Here is a 19,059-nt window from a genome sequence, read left to right on the forward strand (position 1 = left end):
CATGGAGATCATATCCCCCCTTATGTATTATACATGGAGATCATATCCCCCCTTATGTATTATACATGGAGATCATATCCCCCCTTATGTATTATACATGGTGATCATATCCCCCCTTATGTATTATACATGGAGATCATATCCCCCCTTATGTATTATACATGGAGATCATATCCCCCCTTATGTATTATACATGGAGATCATATCCCCCCTTATGTATTATACATGGAGATCATATCCCCCCTTATGTATTATACATGGAGATCATATCCCCCCCTTATGTATTATACATGGAGATCATATCCCCCCCTTATGTATTATACATGGAGATCATATCCCCCTTATGTATTATACATGGAGATCATATCCCCCCCTTATGTATTATACATGGAGATCATATCCCCCCCTTATGTATTATACATGGAGATCATATCCCCCCCTTATGTATTATACATGGAGATCATATCCCCCCTTATGTATTATACATGGAGATCATATACCCCTTATGTATTATACATGGAGATCATATCCCCCCTTATGTATTATACATGGAGATCATATCCCCCCCTTATGTATTATACATTGAGATCATATCCCCCCTTATGTATTATACATGGAGATCATATCCCCCTTATGTATTATACATGGTGATCATATCCCCCCTTATGTATTATACATGGAGATCATATCCCCCCCTTATGTATTATACATGGAGATCATATCCCCCCCTTATGTATTATACATGGAGATCATATCCCCCCTTATGTATTATACATGGAGATCATATCCCCCTTATGTATTATACATGGAGATCATATCCCCCCTTAATCTCCTCTTTTCAAGAGAGAATACATTCTGTAATGACTGTTGTAAGATGAGTGATAGTATTTGATTTCTGACCTACTCTGTCCCATTTACATTTGATGGGCAATAAATTGACACCCATGGGGTAAACCATGATACAGAGAGACAAAGTAGGGTTTGCACGGGAGACTGGTGGTCTGCTTTTACATAACTATATGCATATTTGGTGTCAGTGGGTTTTTGGCTGTGTCACAACTGCTATGTCACATGCTATGTCTTTGCTCTGATGATGTCAACACACACCAGACAACCAGACAATCAAATGATCGGTAGTATTTTCTAACTTTGATCTAATGTTTGTGGACACAGATTTATAGTCTGATCCGAGTCACGTACAATATGTATGCGATGGACTACATCAGTCTGCAAATCTTTGCAAGCTGTACTTTTGCTACAATATATATTACTACAGAGGCTATGAAATATTTGCTTGCCCCCTTTGACTTGATTTCCATGGGCAGATAACTAATTTTGACAGGTGTGAGCCGATGCAGGAAAACTTTTATCCACCTCTATGGGTAACAAAGATCCCTGCATTCACATATTGTAAGCATATGCACACACCTATGGGAGTAGTGTGTAGTTTATTCCCATCATTATCTGTCTCATAGATGACACCGTGAGCTCAGTGCCCATAGACACAATCCCATGGTTGGTATTAGTATTCAGCAAATACAAGATGATAGGTTTAAATCACATTGTTGATAAGTCGGTGTTGCCTTCTCTCATGAATATTTTTCTGTTTAAATTACCTGCATTACCCTTGCGGCAGGAATGGATTTCTCAGTCCCGAGAGTCATCCGCTCTAACCTTGTTTTCTTTTTTTTCTTTTTTTTCTTTTTTTCTCCTCCCGACTTGCAGGAGCTGTCGAAAATCACCATGCCGATCGTTTTTAACGAGCCACTGAGCTTCCTGCAGCGAATCACGGAATACATGGAGCACACATACCTGATCAACAAGGCCTGTTCCTGTACAAATCCGCTACTCAGGATGCAGGTCAGTACCTGACACGTACACGCATACATTTCTAACAGGCTTCATCCTTTCTCTGGAAGAGGTGACGCTTAAAGCTTGCGTGCCAGCATTTCACCGCGGGGTACTGACAGTGTTAGGCAGCGCTGATCTTTAAAGGTTTGCCGTCAAAACTCTTAAATAGCACAGCAGTTTGTGGTTTGCAGATTTGGAGCTGTGATGGCAAAACAGACTCACTTTTTGTATCCTAAACTTCACCAGCGACAGAATCGCCAAAATTAAACACATGAGTGGTCCTTGCAACAGAGAAGGAACACCAGTGCCGAAGTTGAGTTACGTTTTAACAGTTTGGCCATGACGAGTAGCTTCTGGGAATGGCCTTAGAGTCAGGAGTTGTCTCATTTTAGGGCGGCAGTAAAGTAACATTAAGTACATCACTCTACCTTTTACTTGATGTAGCCAGACCTAAAAAAGAAAAAATTTAATGTATTGAAGCTTACCAGTCTTTGGCTGCGATGGCTGCATTCAATTCCCCCCCCCCCCCCCCCCCCAAGTATGTTGCCTATATTTTCACCCGGTGATTCTGCCAATAACACGCTGTCAGTCCTAGGATGACTCACTTACCCTCCTGCATCATGACAACACATGCAAGACAGGACTACAGATACCTGCCCCTCTCCTGTTCTCCATAGGAAAGATAGCTGGGACCATTGCCATTGATGACACCAAGCAAAGTCAGATAGCACAGGAAGTTGTAGACTCACAAAATGTCTGCCATGATCAAGAGGTATTTTTTTTAACTTATCTAACAGAAATAACAAAAACACTTGCTGTGATATATTTCCCATAACAACAAAATTGTTGAGGTTTACATCTCTAGTGATCTAAGAAGAAAGAAAGATGAAGTTTGGCGAAACAAAGGAACTTTTAATTACATTCCTTACCTCTAGACCAGGTTGTCTTCAAGCTTTCTAAACAAAGGGCCAGTTTACTGTCCTGCAGACTTGAGGGAGACCAGACTGTGACCATTGGGAGTAGAAATTGTCCTGGCAACCGTGGCAGTAAACAATGCATTTTTGGCATTAGCTGGGGAATAGTGCGCCATCGTTGGTATCAATGGGAGGAATGGTGCCCCATCATTGGTGACAGTGGGAGGAATAGTGTCCCATTGTTGCTGTCAGTGGAAGGAATGGTCCCCATCGGTGGTGTCAGTGCAAGGAATAGTACCCCATCGTTGGTGTCAGTGAAAAGAATAGTCCTCATCGTTGGTATCGGTGGAAAAAATAATGCCCCCTCATTGGTGTCAGTGAAAGAAATAGTGCTCCATCTTTGGCATCAGTGGTTGGAATAAGGCCCCATCGTTGATGTCAGTGGGAGGAATAGTGTCCCACTGTTGATGTTAGTGGGAGGAATAGTGCCCCATTGTTGATGAAATTGGGAAAAACAGTATCCCTTTGTTGGTGTCAATGTGAGAAATAGTGCACTATTGTTGATGTCAGTAACAGGAATCGGTAACATGAATCATACCCCATTGTCCGTGTCAGTGGGAGGAATAGTGTCTTGTATCAGTGGGAGGAAAAGGGCCCCAAGGGCCAGATAAAAGCAAGCAAAGGGATGCAGTTTGGAGACCATTTCTAGACCAGTGGATATCAACTTACAAGGTATATGGGGCCTCAAATGCTGTACCTGATCTCACCAGAGGACCACATACAATATATATTATATGTATTGCTACAAAAGACTGTCAAAGACAGAAGACCTATTAGAGGAGGTGGTCATAGACTGTGCTACAGGGGTTCTTGGAGACTGGAGCCAAGCTGTCAGAGACTGGGGACATGTTACATGAAACTGCTAGAGATCACAACTATTACAAACCTCTTACAAATAACTTCCACTGCTTACTACTGGGTCTGAGCTCCGCACAGCAAACACCAAAGTTCCACATGTGGCCCTCGAGCCACAAGTTGGGCATCAGGACTCAAGACAGGACTCAAGAACAGTAGCTACTAAAGGGTAAAGCCTTTCCATGGGGTATTTTAGGGTGTTTTTATACCTCTGGAGAACCCGAAGATAGCCATCCCCCTGGATATAGAATTGCAGGCCCAATATATATATATATATATATATATATATATATATATATATATATATATATATATACAGTGGGGATTGAAAGTTTGGGCACCCCAGCTAAAAATTTGTATTAATGTGCATAAAGAAGCCAAGGAAAGATGGAAAAATCTCCAAAAGGCATCAAATTACAGATTAGACATTCTTATAATATGTCAACAAAAGTTAGATTTTATTTCCATCATTTACACTTTCAAAATAACAGAAAACAAAAAAATGGCGTCTGCAAAAGTTTGGGCACCCTGCAGAATTTATAGCATGCACTGCCCCCTTTGCAAAGCTGAGACCTGCCAGTGTCATGGATTGTTCTCAATCATCGTCCGGGAAGACCAGGTGATGTCAATCTCAAAGGTTTTAAATGCCCAGACTCATCTGACCTTGCCCCAACAATCAGCACCATGGGTTCTTCTAAGCAGTTGTCTAGAAAACTGAAACTGAAAATAGTTGACGCTCACAAAGCTGGAGAAGGCTATAAGAAGATAGCAAAGCGTTTTCAGATGTCAATATCCTCTGTTCGGAATGTAATTAAGAAATGTCAGTCATCTGGAACAGTGGAAGTTAAAGCAAGATCTGGAAGACCAAGAAAAATATCAGACAGAACAGCTCGCAGGATTGTGAGAAAAACAATTCAAAACCCACGTTTGACTGCACGATCCCTCCAGAAAGATCTGGCAGACACTGGAGTTGTGGTATACTATTCCACTATAAAGAGATACTTGTACAAATATGGTCTTCATGGAAGAGTCATCAGAAGAAAACCTCTTCTACGTCCTAACCACAAAAATCATCGTTTGAACTTTGCAAATGAACATATAGACAAGCCTGATGCATTTTGGAAACAAGTTCTGTGGACCGATGAGGTTAAAATTGAACTTTTTGGCCGGAATGAGCAAAGGTACGTTTGGAGAAGAAGGGGCACAGAATTTAATGAAAAGAACCTCTGTCCAACTGTTAAGCATGGGGTTGGATCAATCATGCTTTGGGGTTGTGTTGCAGCCAGTGGCACAGGGAACATCTCCCGAGTAGAAGGAAAAATGGATTCAATAAAATTTCAGCAAATTTTGGATGGTAACTTGATGCCATCTGTGAAAAAGCTGAAGTTAAAGAGAGGATGGCTTCTACAAATGGATAATGATCCTAAACACACCTCGAAATCCACGGGGGATTACATCAAGAGGCGTAAACTGAAGGTTTTGCCATGGCCTTCACAATCTACTGACCTCAACATAATTGAAAATCTATGGATAGACCTTAAAAGAGCAGTGCGTGACAGACAGCCCAGAAATCTCAAAGAACTGGAAGACTTTTGTAAGGAAGAATGGGCAAAGATACCTCAAACAAGAATTGAAAGACTCTTGGCTGGCTACAAAAAGCGTTTACAAGCTGTGATACTTGCCAAAGGGGGCAGTACAAGATATTAACTCTGCAGGGTGCCCAAACTTTTGCAGACGCCATTTTTTTGTTTTCTGTTATTTTGAAAGTGTAAATGATGGAAATAAAATCTAACTTTTGTTGACATATTATAAGAATGTCTAATCTGTAATTTGATGCCTTTTGGAGATTTTTCCATCTTTCCTTGGCTTCTTTATGCACATTAATACAAATTTTTTAGCTGGGGTGCCCAAACTTTCGATCCCCACTGTATATATATATATATATATATATATATATATATATAAAAAATGAGCCTGCAAATATATATATATATATATATATATATATATATATATATATATATATATATATATATATGTGTATATGAGCTGTGCTACCTGCCAAGGGATTTTTGTCCATCCATTTCTGAGATTCACACAGTAGAGTCTTGTCTGGCAGAGCGGAGACCTGAGTTTTCTCTGCTACAGATCAATAACACTTGACCCCTGCCGGCCTGTCATTGGAAAAGGAGCAGCAAATTGATGAGCTTTTCTCTCTATCACTCTGCTCTCTCCTCCTATGTCCATGTCCAGTACCAAATTAAATGCACTTCTTGCCTTTCCATAGTAAATTCAATTATGTATTCGTGAGTACAATTGTATTAATGTGTGTTTTTATGTCTGTCTGAAGTTCAGTTTTAGCAATAAAATGTAGCTGAATTAAATGGCCTTTTTTTCCTTTAAGGACAGTGAACAGGTTCAAATTGATGACACATTTTCTGTGTTCTTATCTTCCAAGCTGAGGATGTAATCTTGTCCGCTCATCACTGACTTCCACATTCCAGCGTGGAACACTTCCACCATGTGTCATCCATGAGGACATGGTTCATCCAAGTGTAACCATTACTGCCTTTGGGAACCCACAGGCAATATACATAATAAGCATATCGTTACACAATAGTAAATAAGAACATCATCTGGTACAAGAACAGGTTTATATTCCCTTGTATGAGGGATCAGGAAATGGCTGGGACATGTGGGATGTGTGACCTTTGTAACATGATTTTGGCAACACAAATCTTCAGTGCCATTCTTTGAATCCCAACAGTTCTTGCTGTAGGGGAACCTTCTCCTCTCCCTAAATAATGCTGTAGATTGCAATCTGCAGCTCCATATTTACATATAGTTACATAGTTAGTCTGACTGAAAAAAGACAAAAGTCCATCCAGTTCAACCATAAAAAAAAAAGTTATAATCCTACACCCACAGTTGATCCAGAGGAAGGCAAAAAAAATTGAGCATTTCAATGCATCTCTATGGAGAAGAAAATGCTTTTAAAACACATCAATCTACCCGAATCGAGCTCCAAAACTTTTTTGAGCTTCAGGCGGCTCGGAGTGGAGATGTGAACCATCTCCATCTAGAGTAATTGATTTTTCCTCCCTGAGCATTTTGGAGCTTAAGGCTTCAAGGTGTGAATGGGGCCTAACTTTATAGCGGATCACAAGGTTAGAGGATGCAGCAGGGGCTGATCTGTGTCAGAAATTTGTGAACACAGCCAAGAATCGCGTTGGCTCTAGAATTCACATATGTCAGCATCTCAGTCCAGTTGGTGACCCTGAACGATGCCTGAACAGAGATGGTGCCTTCCTTCTGGAGAGAAAAGCAGACATTGTCAGGAGGAATACTGTGATCTCCTATAGATAATAAATACCTGGTTTTTACATAATTACATAGTTAGTCTGGCTGAAAAAAGACAAAAGTCCTTCCAGTTCAACCATATCTATAGCAGAAATTATTTTGCAACAGAAAGGGATCTGTAGCACTGTTTAAGGCTTAACTCCAGCCAAAGCTTTGTATTTTCCTTTGTACTAGGGGAAGTGGAGTAACCCCCCGGTTCACATCTATGCGGCCGTGCGGACCGCGTTTTGCACGGGCACGAGAGCCCATTCATTTGAATGGACTCCTGTGCCCGTGACACGCAGGGATAGAAGTCCCTGCGCTTCTTCTGAAAACGCAGGCCGCAAGGGAAACCTCGGTTCCCAGTACGGTTGCGTTTTCCAGTGTGGGCCGCGTGCCATTAGAACTAATGGCACCCACCCGCGGGTCCGCATTCCTCTGTGCGGGTGGTGCGGCTGCACAGATTTTCACGCGGATCGGCAGCTGCACCACACGCACATATGTGAACTAGGGTTAAGGAAGGTTAGATCCTCTTAGATTTCCTCTTGTTTCCTGTCAGGAGCAGAGTTCTCTTAAAAACACATTTTTAGCCCGCACTGCAAGGCCTCTTGCACACCGCAGCTTGACAAAGCTCAGTACAGCGGTTTTTGTTTTTTTACTGCTCTAAAAGGCAGCCCATTGTTTACAATATGTCTGTACACACACTGTGTATTCTTCAGTAAAAAAATAAAAATCTGATTTCCCACTCAGTATTTTGCCCTGGCACGTGTGCATGTGAGCATAAATATTAAGAATTTTCATAGATTTTGCCATAAGGAATGTATTACATGCGCAAATGCAAATACGTGTAACACAAACGCCTGAAACTGTGTCCAGAATTGCTGATGCTCAAACATCAGTACCTTGTGCAAGAGGCCTAAAAAGCACATAGGATATTTGAAGAGGTTGGGATGGAAGATCTCACATCCAATGAATAGCTATTGAATTGAGAAACTTTTGTTTGGTGGCAGACCACTTGGCAGTGATTTGCTTATGGATCAATATATTATTATTATACAGGATTTATGGTGCCAACAGTTTGCTCAGCACTTTACAATATAACGGGAGACAATACAGCAACAATACAGATCAATACAAGAGGGATAGGAGGGCCCTGATCCTTGGAGCTTACAATCTAAGAGATATATCCAAGGTCAATATAAAGGCTTAGAAAACCTCTTATTCCAGGGATGGCCAACAGGACAAGGAAAGAACAAGATGGGGCTAAGACTGTTCTATCATCCTCTCATGAAGGGTATTTCAATGTTTAGATCTATGTAAATATACAGTCACTGCTCTACGTAAGCTCCACCAGCTTTGGATTGCCTGTTGTGCAGCCAATCAGAAGGTTAAGTGAACCCCAGTGGGCTAACATATCCATCATGCTTTTATGAATTCCTATTCTGGTAAAATTTTAAATGCCCACAAAGCCAATAGTACCCACTGTGGTTTGTTGACTAAACTCTTGCTTCTGCTTTGGGATATTTATGTATGCTGATTGTTAATCGTGTCCCCTTGATCTTTTTTTGGGGGGTTTATGTTTCTATGAGAAAGGTTGTCCTTTATAAAGGAAAATTACATGTACTGCTGATGCAATCATTAATAGGGCACCCCTGTTTACTTTTGCTGTTTGGTGAGCAAATGATTAACGGAATCAGGTTATCAGACAATTTTTTGAGGTCATGGCTGGTGGTGGGGCGTGGAAAGATCCTTGAGCTTGAGCAAGCGTTTGAGATTTTGTTAGCTTGAATTACGTTTTATGGCTTTGGTGAGGGAATATGAGATGTGTGTGTTGTGGTCCCACTGTTATCTGTGGACCCTGGATTACACATGAACATTATACACAGATCACAATTAAAATACATGCTGAATTCTATGTAGAGAAAAGAGAACCTTTGCTGATATCATAGCGTTCATGTTGCTTGCTGGTTCCTCCTGCATCACTAGGTTGTCTGAAGCACAGAGTGACGATGAGAGCACCGCAAGTTAATGCCAGTCCAGTAGAAGTTTATTATTCTTGGTAAAAAGTCGGATATTAAAGTCAACATGTTTCAGGGGTTCAGAACTCCCCCTTCATCAGTGATTTTGATGGTTGTGCAGTCACTGGCTGTCAAATGGTATCTACACATCCTCAGTCCATCCCCTCACGCCAGGGTACTAGGGGTAATCCTAGCCTCCCATCTGTCCTTCCAGCCCCAGATCCAATCGCTGACAAAATCTTGTAGACTTCACCTCCGCAACATCTCCAAGATACGACCGTTCCTAAACCCGGAAACCACTAAGCAACTCATTCACTCCCTTGTCATATCACGCCTTGACTACTGTAACTCCCTCCTCATTGGCCGACCTCATCGTAGACTATCCCCCCTCTAGTCTATCATGAACGCTGCTGCCAGACTCATCCACCTCACTAACCGTTCCGTATCTGCCACCCCTCTCTGCCAATCCCTCCACTGGCTCCCAGTTGCCCAACGGATAAAATTCAAAACTCTAGCAATGACATATAAAGCCATCCACAACACTGCCCCAACTTACATAACCGATCTTATCTCTAAATATCACCCAAACCGTACACTCCGCTCCTCGCAAGACCTCTTATTCTCTAGCTCCCTTATCTCCTCCTCCCATGCTCATCTTCAAGACTTCTCCAGGGCGTCACCCCTCCTCTGGAACTCCCTACTCCAATCTATCAGATTATCACCTACTCTACTTGCCTTTCGGTATTCACTGAAAACCTTTCTCTTCAGGGAAGCCTATCCCACCCTCTGCTAATTCTGGTATCCTCTACTCTTCCAACCACTCCATCCCCCACAGTGATTACCTACTGTACCATTCACTCCTCCCTCCTAGATTGTAAGCTCCAAGGAGCAGGGCCCTCTAATCCCTCTTGTATTGAACTGTATTGTTACTGTATTGTCTCCCACTATAATGTACAGCGCTGAGCAAACCGTTGGCACTATATAAATCCTGTATAATAATAATAATAATACACAACCATCCTAATCCCTGATGAAGGGGTAGTTCTGAGCGCCCACAACGTATTGGATTGATCTGCTGAATTTGTAGCAAGAGTAATAAACTTCTGCTGGACTTGTACTAACTTCTGGCCCTCTCAACCTTTTACACTTGCTCAGACTTTTCTAGGAACCCTGCGGGATATCCTACTTCACAGGGAGCTGCCTTCCTTGAACTAGATATCCAATGTGACCTTCCCACTTGGGTCCCACGCTCCTACACCTCTTTTGCAATATAGGTATTGTAAAGGGAAGAAAGCAATAAATCATACAAACTATTTTTTGTATATGATTGCCCTTGGATTGATCTTTCACGCCAGGTGTTTAAGATAATGAGGTTGTCCAACAGAGAACACCACAATTACTTATATAACCTACATGAAAATGGACACTGCCGTTATGTAAGCGTGACTGGATACACCTAGATCGGTGCTGTTTCCACAGCGGTGAAAACAGCTCTGAAATGAACATCCTCCCACAAGTACAGTGGCACTGTGCCTGGGATTTTACGGTGGAATTCGGAGCATGCAAAGAAGTATTTCAGGCGTGGTGCTCCGATCTGGAGGCTAGAAAAGGACAAGCATTGTGTGATCTTACAAGGTTTGCCCAGCTGTGGTCCTGCCAATTCCCTGGAAAGTGGTAACGTCACAGACCCACCATAAAGGGGTTGTTTAAGTACAAATTGGAGAAATGGAAATGTGCAATTGTTGTATGTAGCAATCAGTCGTATAATCTTTCATTTTCTAGCCTGAAGTAGAAGCAGATGCAGTCTCACTGGTTGTTATGAGTAACCCCTTTTTTTCCTCATTTATCTTGCACATCTCAGGAACAAGGCTTGCTATACAATAATTGCAAGACAAGTAATAATTGGAAAAGAATTGGAGGGTGGGTCAACCAAAATCTGGGATTCCAGCTACAGTTTTCACAGGTGGTTTTACTCTTATGTTAGATTGTTTACCCTTAAGTCTAACCCTGGGAAACTGCAAGGATTAAAGTGTTATTTCACCCCGGACCCTGCATTCACTATATTCGGTCTCCCCGGACCCTGCAATCCCCATATCTGGTCTCCCCGAACCCTGCATTCACTATATCCGCTCTCCCCAGACCCTGCATTCACTATATCTGGTCTCCCCAGACCCTGCATTCACTATATCCGCTCTCCCCAGACCCTGCATTCACTATATCTGGTCTCCCCCGGACCCCGCATTCACTATTTCCAGTCTCCCTGGACCATGCATTCACTATATCTGGTCTCCCCAGACCCTGCATTCACTATATCTGGTCTCCCCAGACCCTGCATTCACTATATCTGGTCTCCCACAGTACACAGAACTATTATTTTAGTAAATATAAACTGCTAAATACTCATCAGCAGTATATAGCAGTCTTGTGACTTCTATCTGCTCTCCCCAGACCCCGCATTCACTATATCTGGTCTCCCTGGACCCTGCATTTACTATATCTGGTCTCCCCGGACCCTGCATTCACTATATCCAGTCTCCCCAGACCCTGCATTCACTATATCTGCTCTCCCCGGACCCTGCATTCACTATATCCGGTCTCCCCGGACCCTGCATTCACTATATCCGGTCTCCCCGGACCCTGCATTCACTATATCCGGTCTCCCCGGACCCTGCATTCACTATATCCGGTCTCCCCGGACCCTGCATTCACTATATCCGGTCTCCCACAGTACACAGAACAATTAGTTTAGTAAATATAAACTGCTAAATACCTTTTCTCATCAGCAGTATATAGCAGTCTTGTGACTTCTATCAGTGTCCAGCTGAGTATTGGTTAAAGCTTGTAAGGGGAGAATTAATTCTTGAACTAGTACAAAGATCTCAAGTTCTGACATATTGGCTATTTCATGTCAATAACTTAAAAAGCACTGGAAACCGGGATCAACAAAACTGCCAGTGTAATGCAGTCAGTGATGACAGGTTCTCTTTTATATGCATTTTTTACAAAGTGTTTGCACCACAAATGCAGGCACAGCGTAGGTAAACACATTTCATTTAGTACAGTAGCGCAGGTACAGCACATAATGTTCATGTAACTGAGGCAATATTGGCTCACCTCATATCACATGAACCATAGATGTCACCTATGCGTGATAGGAGGTCTACGTGGCAAGGCTCAGCGCTTTTCCCAAACACTCAAGGAGCTCTTTATGGTTGGTGAATGTGGATCCAGCAAGGATTGGGGAGGGCCTAACCTTTCTTGTGCCTTCTCCATAGAAAGTGAAATGTCACCACAATTACTCAGAGTGACAGGAATTGCTGGCACGTTTCTGCAGTTCTCACAGCACAGAAAACCACCAATTGATATAATGACAATAAGATAAAGTGTACTGCTTATAAAAAAAACAAAAACAAAATAATCCTCGGCATATAGCTGCAGGCTATGATTTTCAGGGACTTTACTGGGGTCAGAAGAGGGGAGGAAAAGTTGAATGATTGCTGTGGATTACTGTACATAGTTAGAACCTGTAATTTGTATATACACCGATCAGCCATAACTTTATGACCATCCATCTAGAATTGACTAGGTCCCTCTTTGCCACCAAAACCCCGTTGACTCAGTTTTGCTCGTGTCATGTCTGCTGAACGGGCGGATGACATGTCCGTGTTGCTTTGTTGGTGGTCGGGTGTAAACGAACCAGCTATCCATCCAACTGCGCTCCGATCCAACCTGTCTAGATGGAGGGGAATGGACCCCATTCCTTTTTTTTTTTTTTTTCCTTTTAGTGGATTGGATTGAAGTTAGGCAGGTGTGAACAAATAGAAGTCTCCCGCCGCTCCATAGAGGTGAATGGCAGGTCCAATCGGGTACGACTGAAAGAGACAGGTGAACCCCATGAGACCAATCGTGTAAAAGGGGGAAAGTTATAAGATGAGGCCTCCATGGATTGGGCGTGTTTTTACAGCACATCCCACAGATGCTCGATAGATTGAGATCTGGAGAATTTGCAGGCTAGGTCAACCCCTTAAACTCTGTTATTTTCCTCAAACCATTCTTGCAATGTGGCAGGGTGAATTATTCGGCTGTAAAGAAATGGCAAACCCAAATGCTCCTGCGCTTAGGGATGGACTCTATATGGATGGGACCACATCACGAATATCTTGGGATATGCACGCCTTGCTGCTCTCAAATGACCAGGGAAGTCCTAGTATACTGAGTAGAGAAAAACAAAAAGAGGGCGCACCAGCCTAGTGCATTATCTTAAAAAATGTGTTTATTAAATAATAAAAGTAGGTATTGTACTCACAAATTGACAATACAGTCAAAGGTACATCTTGTAGGAACAGCTCAGTCCAATCCACACTACGCGGCTCTGAGGAAGAGGCAAGTCTTCGAAGCGCGTCAGACTGTTGAAGGTCTAGAGTTCCCATTATGGACGCACACGTAATTGGACTGAGCTGTTCCTACAAGATGTACCTTTGACTGTATTGTCATTTTGTAAGTACAATACCTACTTTTATTATTTAATAAACACATTTTATAAGATAATGAACTAGGCCGGTGCACCCTCTTTTTGCATCATTCTGCTGAAGGAGGCCACTGCTATCAGGAAATCTGTTTCCATGAAGGGGTGTACTTGGTCAGCAATAATGTTTAGGTAGGTGGTACATGTCAAGTAACATCCACATGAATAGCAGGGCTCAACGTTTCCCAGCAGAACATTGCCCAAACCATCACACTGCCTCTATTAGCCATTTCCCATACTGCAGCCTGGTGCCATCTCTTCTCCAGGTAAGTGACGCACATCATTCATCAGACAGGCCACCTTCTTCCATTCCTCCAAGGTCCAGTTCTGATGCTCATGCGCCCTTGCTGTCTAATATATCCCACTGACTTTCAGATGCCATTGTAACAAGATAATCAATGTTATTCAATGAACCTTTTGGTAGTTATAAAGCTATGGCTGATCAGTGTAAATGGCCATGTTACATAATCTTCTACAATTTAATTAAAATTTTCCTCTGAAGATGATTAAAACTTTTGACCGTGTCTACTTTATTCTGAGTGCCAAGTATACAGTATGTGCTGACCTTTACATTTTAAATACTCCTCCAACACATTTCCATGTCTGAACCAGGAAAAAGTTAAAGCTTTTCTAAATAGTACCCTAACCGTTATGTCATCAACGTGGTATAGTGGAGAAGAGAGGGCACAAGCACATGGTTTCAAGGGTGCTTGAGAGATGGTCATTTGTAGCTTGGTTGCCCTTCCATTGGTATGACAGTTGGCTGTATTTACTTGGCTCTCTTTGCCTTTTATTTAAAAGGGTATTATTTTCTAACATTTTGTGTGCCTTTCTTTTATCCTTTACAGTCTGTGGCTGCATTTGCTGTATCAGCTGTAGCATCTCAATGGGAGAGGACTGGCAAACCATTCAACCCTCTTCTGGGAGAGACATATGAACTAATAAGGTAAGTCCTGTCCATTTTGAGGGGGTGGGGGGGGACTGACTCAGACTCTTCCATGATATACTATCTCTTACAGGGAAGACCTGGGCTTCCGGTTCATATCTGAGCAAGTCAGCCATCACCCTCCTGTTAGTGCCTTCTATGCCGAAGGCCTGAATAAAGACTTTATCTTTCATGGTTCTATCTATCCAAAGCTGAAGTTCTGGGGCAAGAGCGTAGAGGCCGAACCCCGCGGAGCCATCACCCTGGAGCTGCTCAAGTAAGTTTGAATGAATGTGAGGAGACCTTTATTAAAGGGGCACTAAACTTACAAGATTCAGTATATAAAAAAAGATCAATGGTTAAATATCTGAAACTTTCAGGAAATAAAGGATATGTAAAATGAAAGTAGTATAAGGGGAAAGACCACATAAATGATTCAGCTGCCCTCCTGTCAAGTAATCGAATAGAAAAAAAACAGACTGTCATCTTGGTCGTGGTTCCTTTTCCCAGACATGGCAACTGAAATTATAACATGCCCATAGTAAGTTTATACAAGTTTGTTTACAAGACTTTATTATTATATTATTATACAGTATTTATATAGTGCCAAAGAGTATGCTCAGTGCTGTACAGTAGCAAGGTTGACAGAACATGAGACAAGACAGAAACAATACACTACGCGAGGGGTTCAAAGGCCCTGCTCTTTCGAGCTTACAATCTAGGAGGGAGGGGAAGGTGGCACAGGAGGAGATGGCTGTGGGGGTTGGAGTGGTGGGTGGAGTGGAGGAGGTTAGTTGTTAGGTGAGGTCGGGTGTTAGGTGAGGTTGGGGTAGGCTTCCCTGAAGAGAAGGGTTTTCAGGGTGCGCCTGAAGGTGAGGAGGGTAGGTGACATTCTGATGGATTGGGGTAGGGAGTTCCAGAGGATGGGGGAAGTCCTGGAGAAGTCCTGCAATCGGGCGTGGGAGGAGGAGACCAGGGAGCTAGAGAGCAGGAGATCCTGTGAGGAGCGGAGGGCAAGGGTAGGGTAGTATTTGGGTATCAGGTCAGTTATGTAGTTCGGGGCGGCATTGTGAATGGCCTTGTAGGTCAGGGTTAGCAGCTTGAACTTGATGCGTTGGGAAATTGGGAGCCAATGAAGGGATTGGCAGAGGGGGGGAGGCAGATGTGGAGCACTTGGTGAGGTGGATGAGTCTGGCCGCTGAGTTTAGGATCGACTGGAGTGGGGATAGCGTTCGTTTGGGTAGGCCGGTGAGAAGGGAGACTTGTATGTTTTCTTGTAGCTTCATATCATAGTGTACCTTTTTTTGGTTTTAGGTTTAGTATATTGGTCCATTACAGTAGCTAAAGCATGTTTCATAGGTTTTACTTTGAGTGGTGTCAATTATTTGCAGTCATTTAATATTATGCTAGTGCTAATTGAAGTCACTCAAGTTAATATTTGAGGAAAGTAGGCCCACCAGAAGTGGCGTTGATTGGCCAGTATCACAAATCCAGATTGCGATTTCAGTACACAAGGGAGTCAATGTGGCTTCTGTTTCTAAAGGAACATTTTTATCTAGATATGTTCAATGAATATACATATATACAGTAGAGTATATACATATACACACATAGAGTAGCCAGTGACAATACTACATTCACAACCACACTGGATAGAAGCATAAAGAAATGAGAGGAGTTCTGGCATAGGGCAGGTCCTTGTATAGCTAAATCAGAATGCACGTGGAGTAACACAGCTTGACTAATGTGAGACAATGGCATTGCTTTATCTATAGAAGTATTTCACACAGTGTTTGTGACCTGAGGAATGTTCATTATTAGAAGAGAAGTATGGGATTTTTTTTATTTAAATCATACTTATCTAGGTGGATGCAGCACCTGTCCCCTGCTGGCTCTAAGGGCTCGGTCACACTAATTTCTGACTTTTGCCAAACGCCCCTATAGTGTTTGTCAGGCGTTTGGGAAGTGTTTTTAACACTCCTCAAACGCTCCCCAAATGCCCTATACGCGTTTTTTAAGGCATTTTCCAAGTGTTAAAACCGCATCACAAACGCCTCTAATGAAGTTTAATGGTGTTAACGCTCCGCAAACACCTGCCAGGCGTTTGAGGACCATCACCATAGACTTGAATGGGAGGCTTCAACTCCTCCTGACTTGACATGATGCGTAAATTTTGCCACAATGCTAACGTTTCAGTGTGAACAGCACTGTGTGCTACCATGTGCAGAATTTTCATAGGCGTTTGAGGAGCATTAAAAACGTTCCCCTAATGCCTGCTAACAAAGCTAGTGAGAACTTAGCCTAAGGCTGAGAACTCAGCGATCAAACATCGCTGATCGCTCAGTTCTCCCCACCGCTCTGAGCAGAGAGTGATGATGGTCAGTCACCACTGTCTGCTCTGACCCTGCCCCCCCCAGCTCACTCGTGCGCCAGACCTGTGGAGGGAGCAATAGCGGCTGGCTCAGGCTCTTAGCGACTCGCCAGTCCAGGCCCCTGGGTGGATCCATACCATATGGTCATGATCTTTCCCCAGCCTGAACCCACTCTGTGATGTTAGCCGACCAGCAGAAAGCTGGTCATAGGAGTGTAGAACGATCCGCAGGGGAAGTACAGCCAAACAAGCTTTGGCTGTACTTCTCCTTTAAAGCTGAACTTCAGACCCCCAACCAGTCATACTCAATAACCACAAAGGATGAAAATACACTTTATCCCGTTATCTTTCATGAGGAAAGAGCAGCAATGAGCGGTCCTTATTACAGGAAGATCCCGCACAGAGGGAAAGTTTCGCACTGGTTTACTGCGCACAGATCTAGAAAAAAATACGCGAAGCACACCAAGATTGAAGTAGGCGTACTCATGACTGCTGTTTTTGGATTGTATTTGTTAATCCTGGAGTCCAGCACGATGAATTATCACTGTTATCACTATGTTGTGCATCATCAAGCGATAATATACAAAACGTGTATAAAGAATCTTATATATTCAGATATTTGTGTGTCTATACGCTTTCACTTAGAGAAGAATTTTAAGCAATTTTATGTATGATATGTTATGGAGAGAGCATGGGAGCAGATCCACCTAGAGGTAGCACATTTCCAGGCCATATCTCCATTCTTCTAAAGCAGACTTGCCTTCTAGACTGTTCATTGATCCTTTCTAAAACCGTACCGGCTTTGGATGATCAAACATATACTCATGCTTTAGTCTCCTCATTGTCCCTCCTAACATCTCGTTATTCCTCTGCAGGCACAAAGATATCTATACATGGACAAACCCCACCTGCTGTGTACACAATGTTATTATCGGGAAGCTGTGGATAGAGCAGTATGGGACAGTGGAAATTGTAAATCACAGGTAACATAACATAACACCCTGAACCCCCCCCCCCCCTTGTCATGGAATGCTTCTCATGAATTATTTGAAGTAAACAATAGAAATCCCCACTGTAGTACTGGTCTCTCTTGTGACATGTGAAAGGAAACTGCATATGCTGTGCCATAGTGCTCTGGGAATTTTTTCCATGGGTGTAACCTGTATTTGTAAAATATAAATTCTCTATAAATAGTAAAGAAAAACAGATATAAAAACCTGCTTACAAAGCTAAAAGATTAATAAAACAATACCAAACCCGTTATAGATTCTTTTTAAGTATTGAGTTTCAGTGTGAGCCATTCTGTATCTGTGCTCTTCCCTACCAATAAACCACTGAGACACACAGAAGGGTATAGCTAATTTTGCATTCATTTTTCCCAATGTGTGGGGATCCCATAATCCATGATTATTTTCAGGGTGAGGGTTATACTATTGGTGAGATGACTTTGTTGTGTTTTATGTCCACCTAAGAGGAAATTAAGGCCTAACTAGATTCTCGTTTAATCAGGTGTGTTTTTGTATGTTTTATTCCAGCACTGGAGATAAATGTATCCTGAACTTCAAAACCTGCGGCCTGTTTGGAAAGGAGCTTCACCGAGTAGAAGGACATATTCAAGACAAGAAGTAAGTACTCCTAGTGATTTGTGTTCCCTTGTCTCTTCTGAGAATTGTGAGACTTAAGCTGGCCATACACTAGAAATTTTTCATTCCAACATTCGTACAATATTTCCCGGAACATTTAATGACTTGACAAAGTTCGTTCAAAAGTTTTAATTTGCTTCTAACTTTTGAATTTGGAATGAATGGACTTTCCCGAAAAAAATCACATACGCTATCAGAAATTTATTTGAGAAAAAAAGTGTATAGTTTACTTTTTTTGTTATCACAGTCCAAAGCAAATTTTCCTCCAGTGAAGATTAGAAAATTAATTAAAAGTTATTAAAGTGATTCTGAGTGTATTTTTTAAAATAACAAATTTTATATTTGCCTGCACTGTGCAATGTTTTTTGCCCAGAGCAGACCCTATCCTCCTGTTCTGGGGTCCCACACTGGTGCTCCTGGTCCTCCCCCCCTTCCCTGTCAAGTGCCCCCCATAGCAAGCCAATTGCTCTGGGGGCACTCATGCATGCTCGATGCTGAGCTGGCTCTGTTTTCTTTTGACATACACAGCATGACTCGGCCCCGCCCCTGTTCTCTTCT

General features: G+C 42.4%; 1 protein-coding gene across 4 annotated transcripts in view; it reads left to right on the plus strand.

The window, feature by feature from the left end:
- Window positions 1-19,059, plus strand: part of OSBPL2 (oxysterol binding protein like 2) — a 149,146-nt gene that overhangs the window by 114,278 nt on the left and 15,809 nt on the right. For all 4 annotated transcript variants that reach the window (XM_089661518.1, XM_089661521.1, XM_089661520.1 and 1 more), the window contains exons 5-9: window positions 1,726-1,860; window positions 14,411-14,508; window positions 14,582-14,764; window positions 17,734-17,841; window positions 18,394-18,483. In XM_089661518.1, the coding sequence (XP_089517644.1) occupies window positions 1,726-1,860; window positions 14,411-14,508; window positions 14,582-14,764; window positions 17,734-17,841; window positions 18,394-18,483 (614 nt within the window). The remainder of the gene's footprint in view (window positions 1-1,725; window positions 1,861-14,410; window positions 14,509-14,581; window positions 14,765-17,733; window positions 17,842-18,393; window positions 18,484-19,059) is intronic.

This window comes from Staurois parvus, unplaced genomic scaffold (assembly GCF_062004578.1).
Source record: "Staurois parvus isolate SC_StPar_1 unplaced genomic scaffold, SC_StPar_1.0 ptg001349l, whole genome shotgun sequence".
Classification (NCBI taxonomy): domain Eukaryota; kingdom Metazoa; phylum Chordata; class Amphibia; order Anura; family Ranidae; genus Staurois; species Staurois parvus.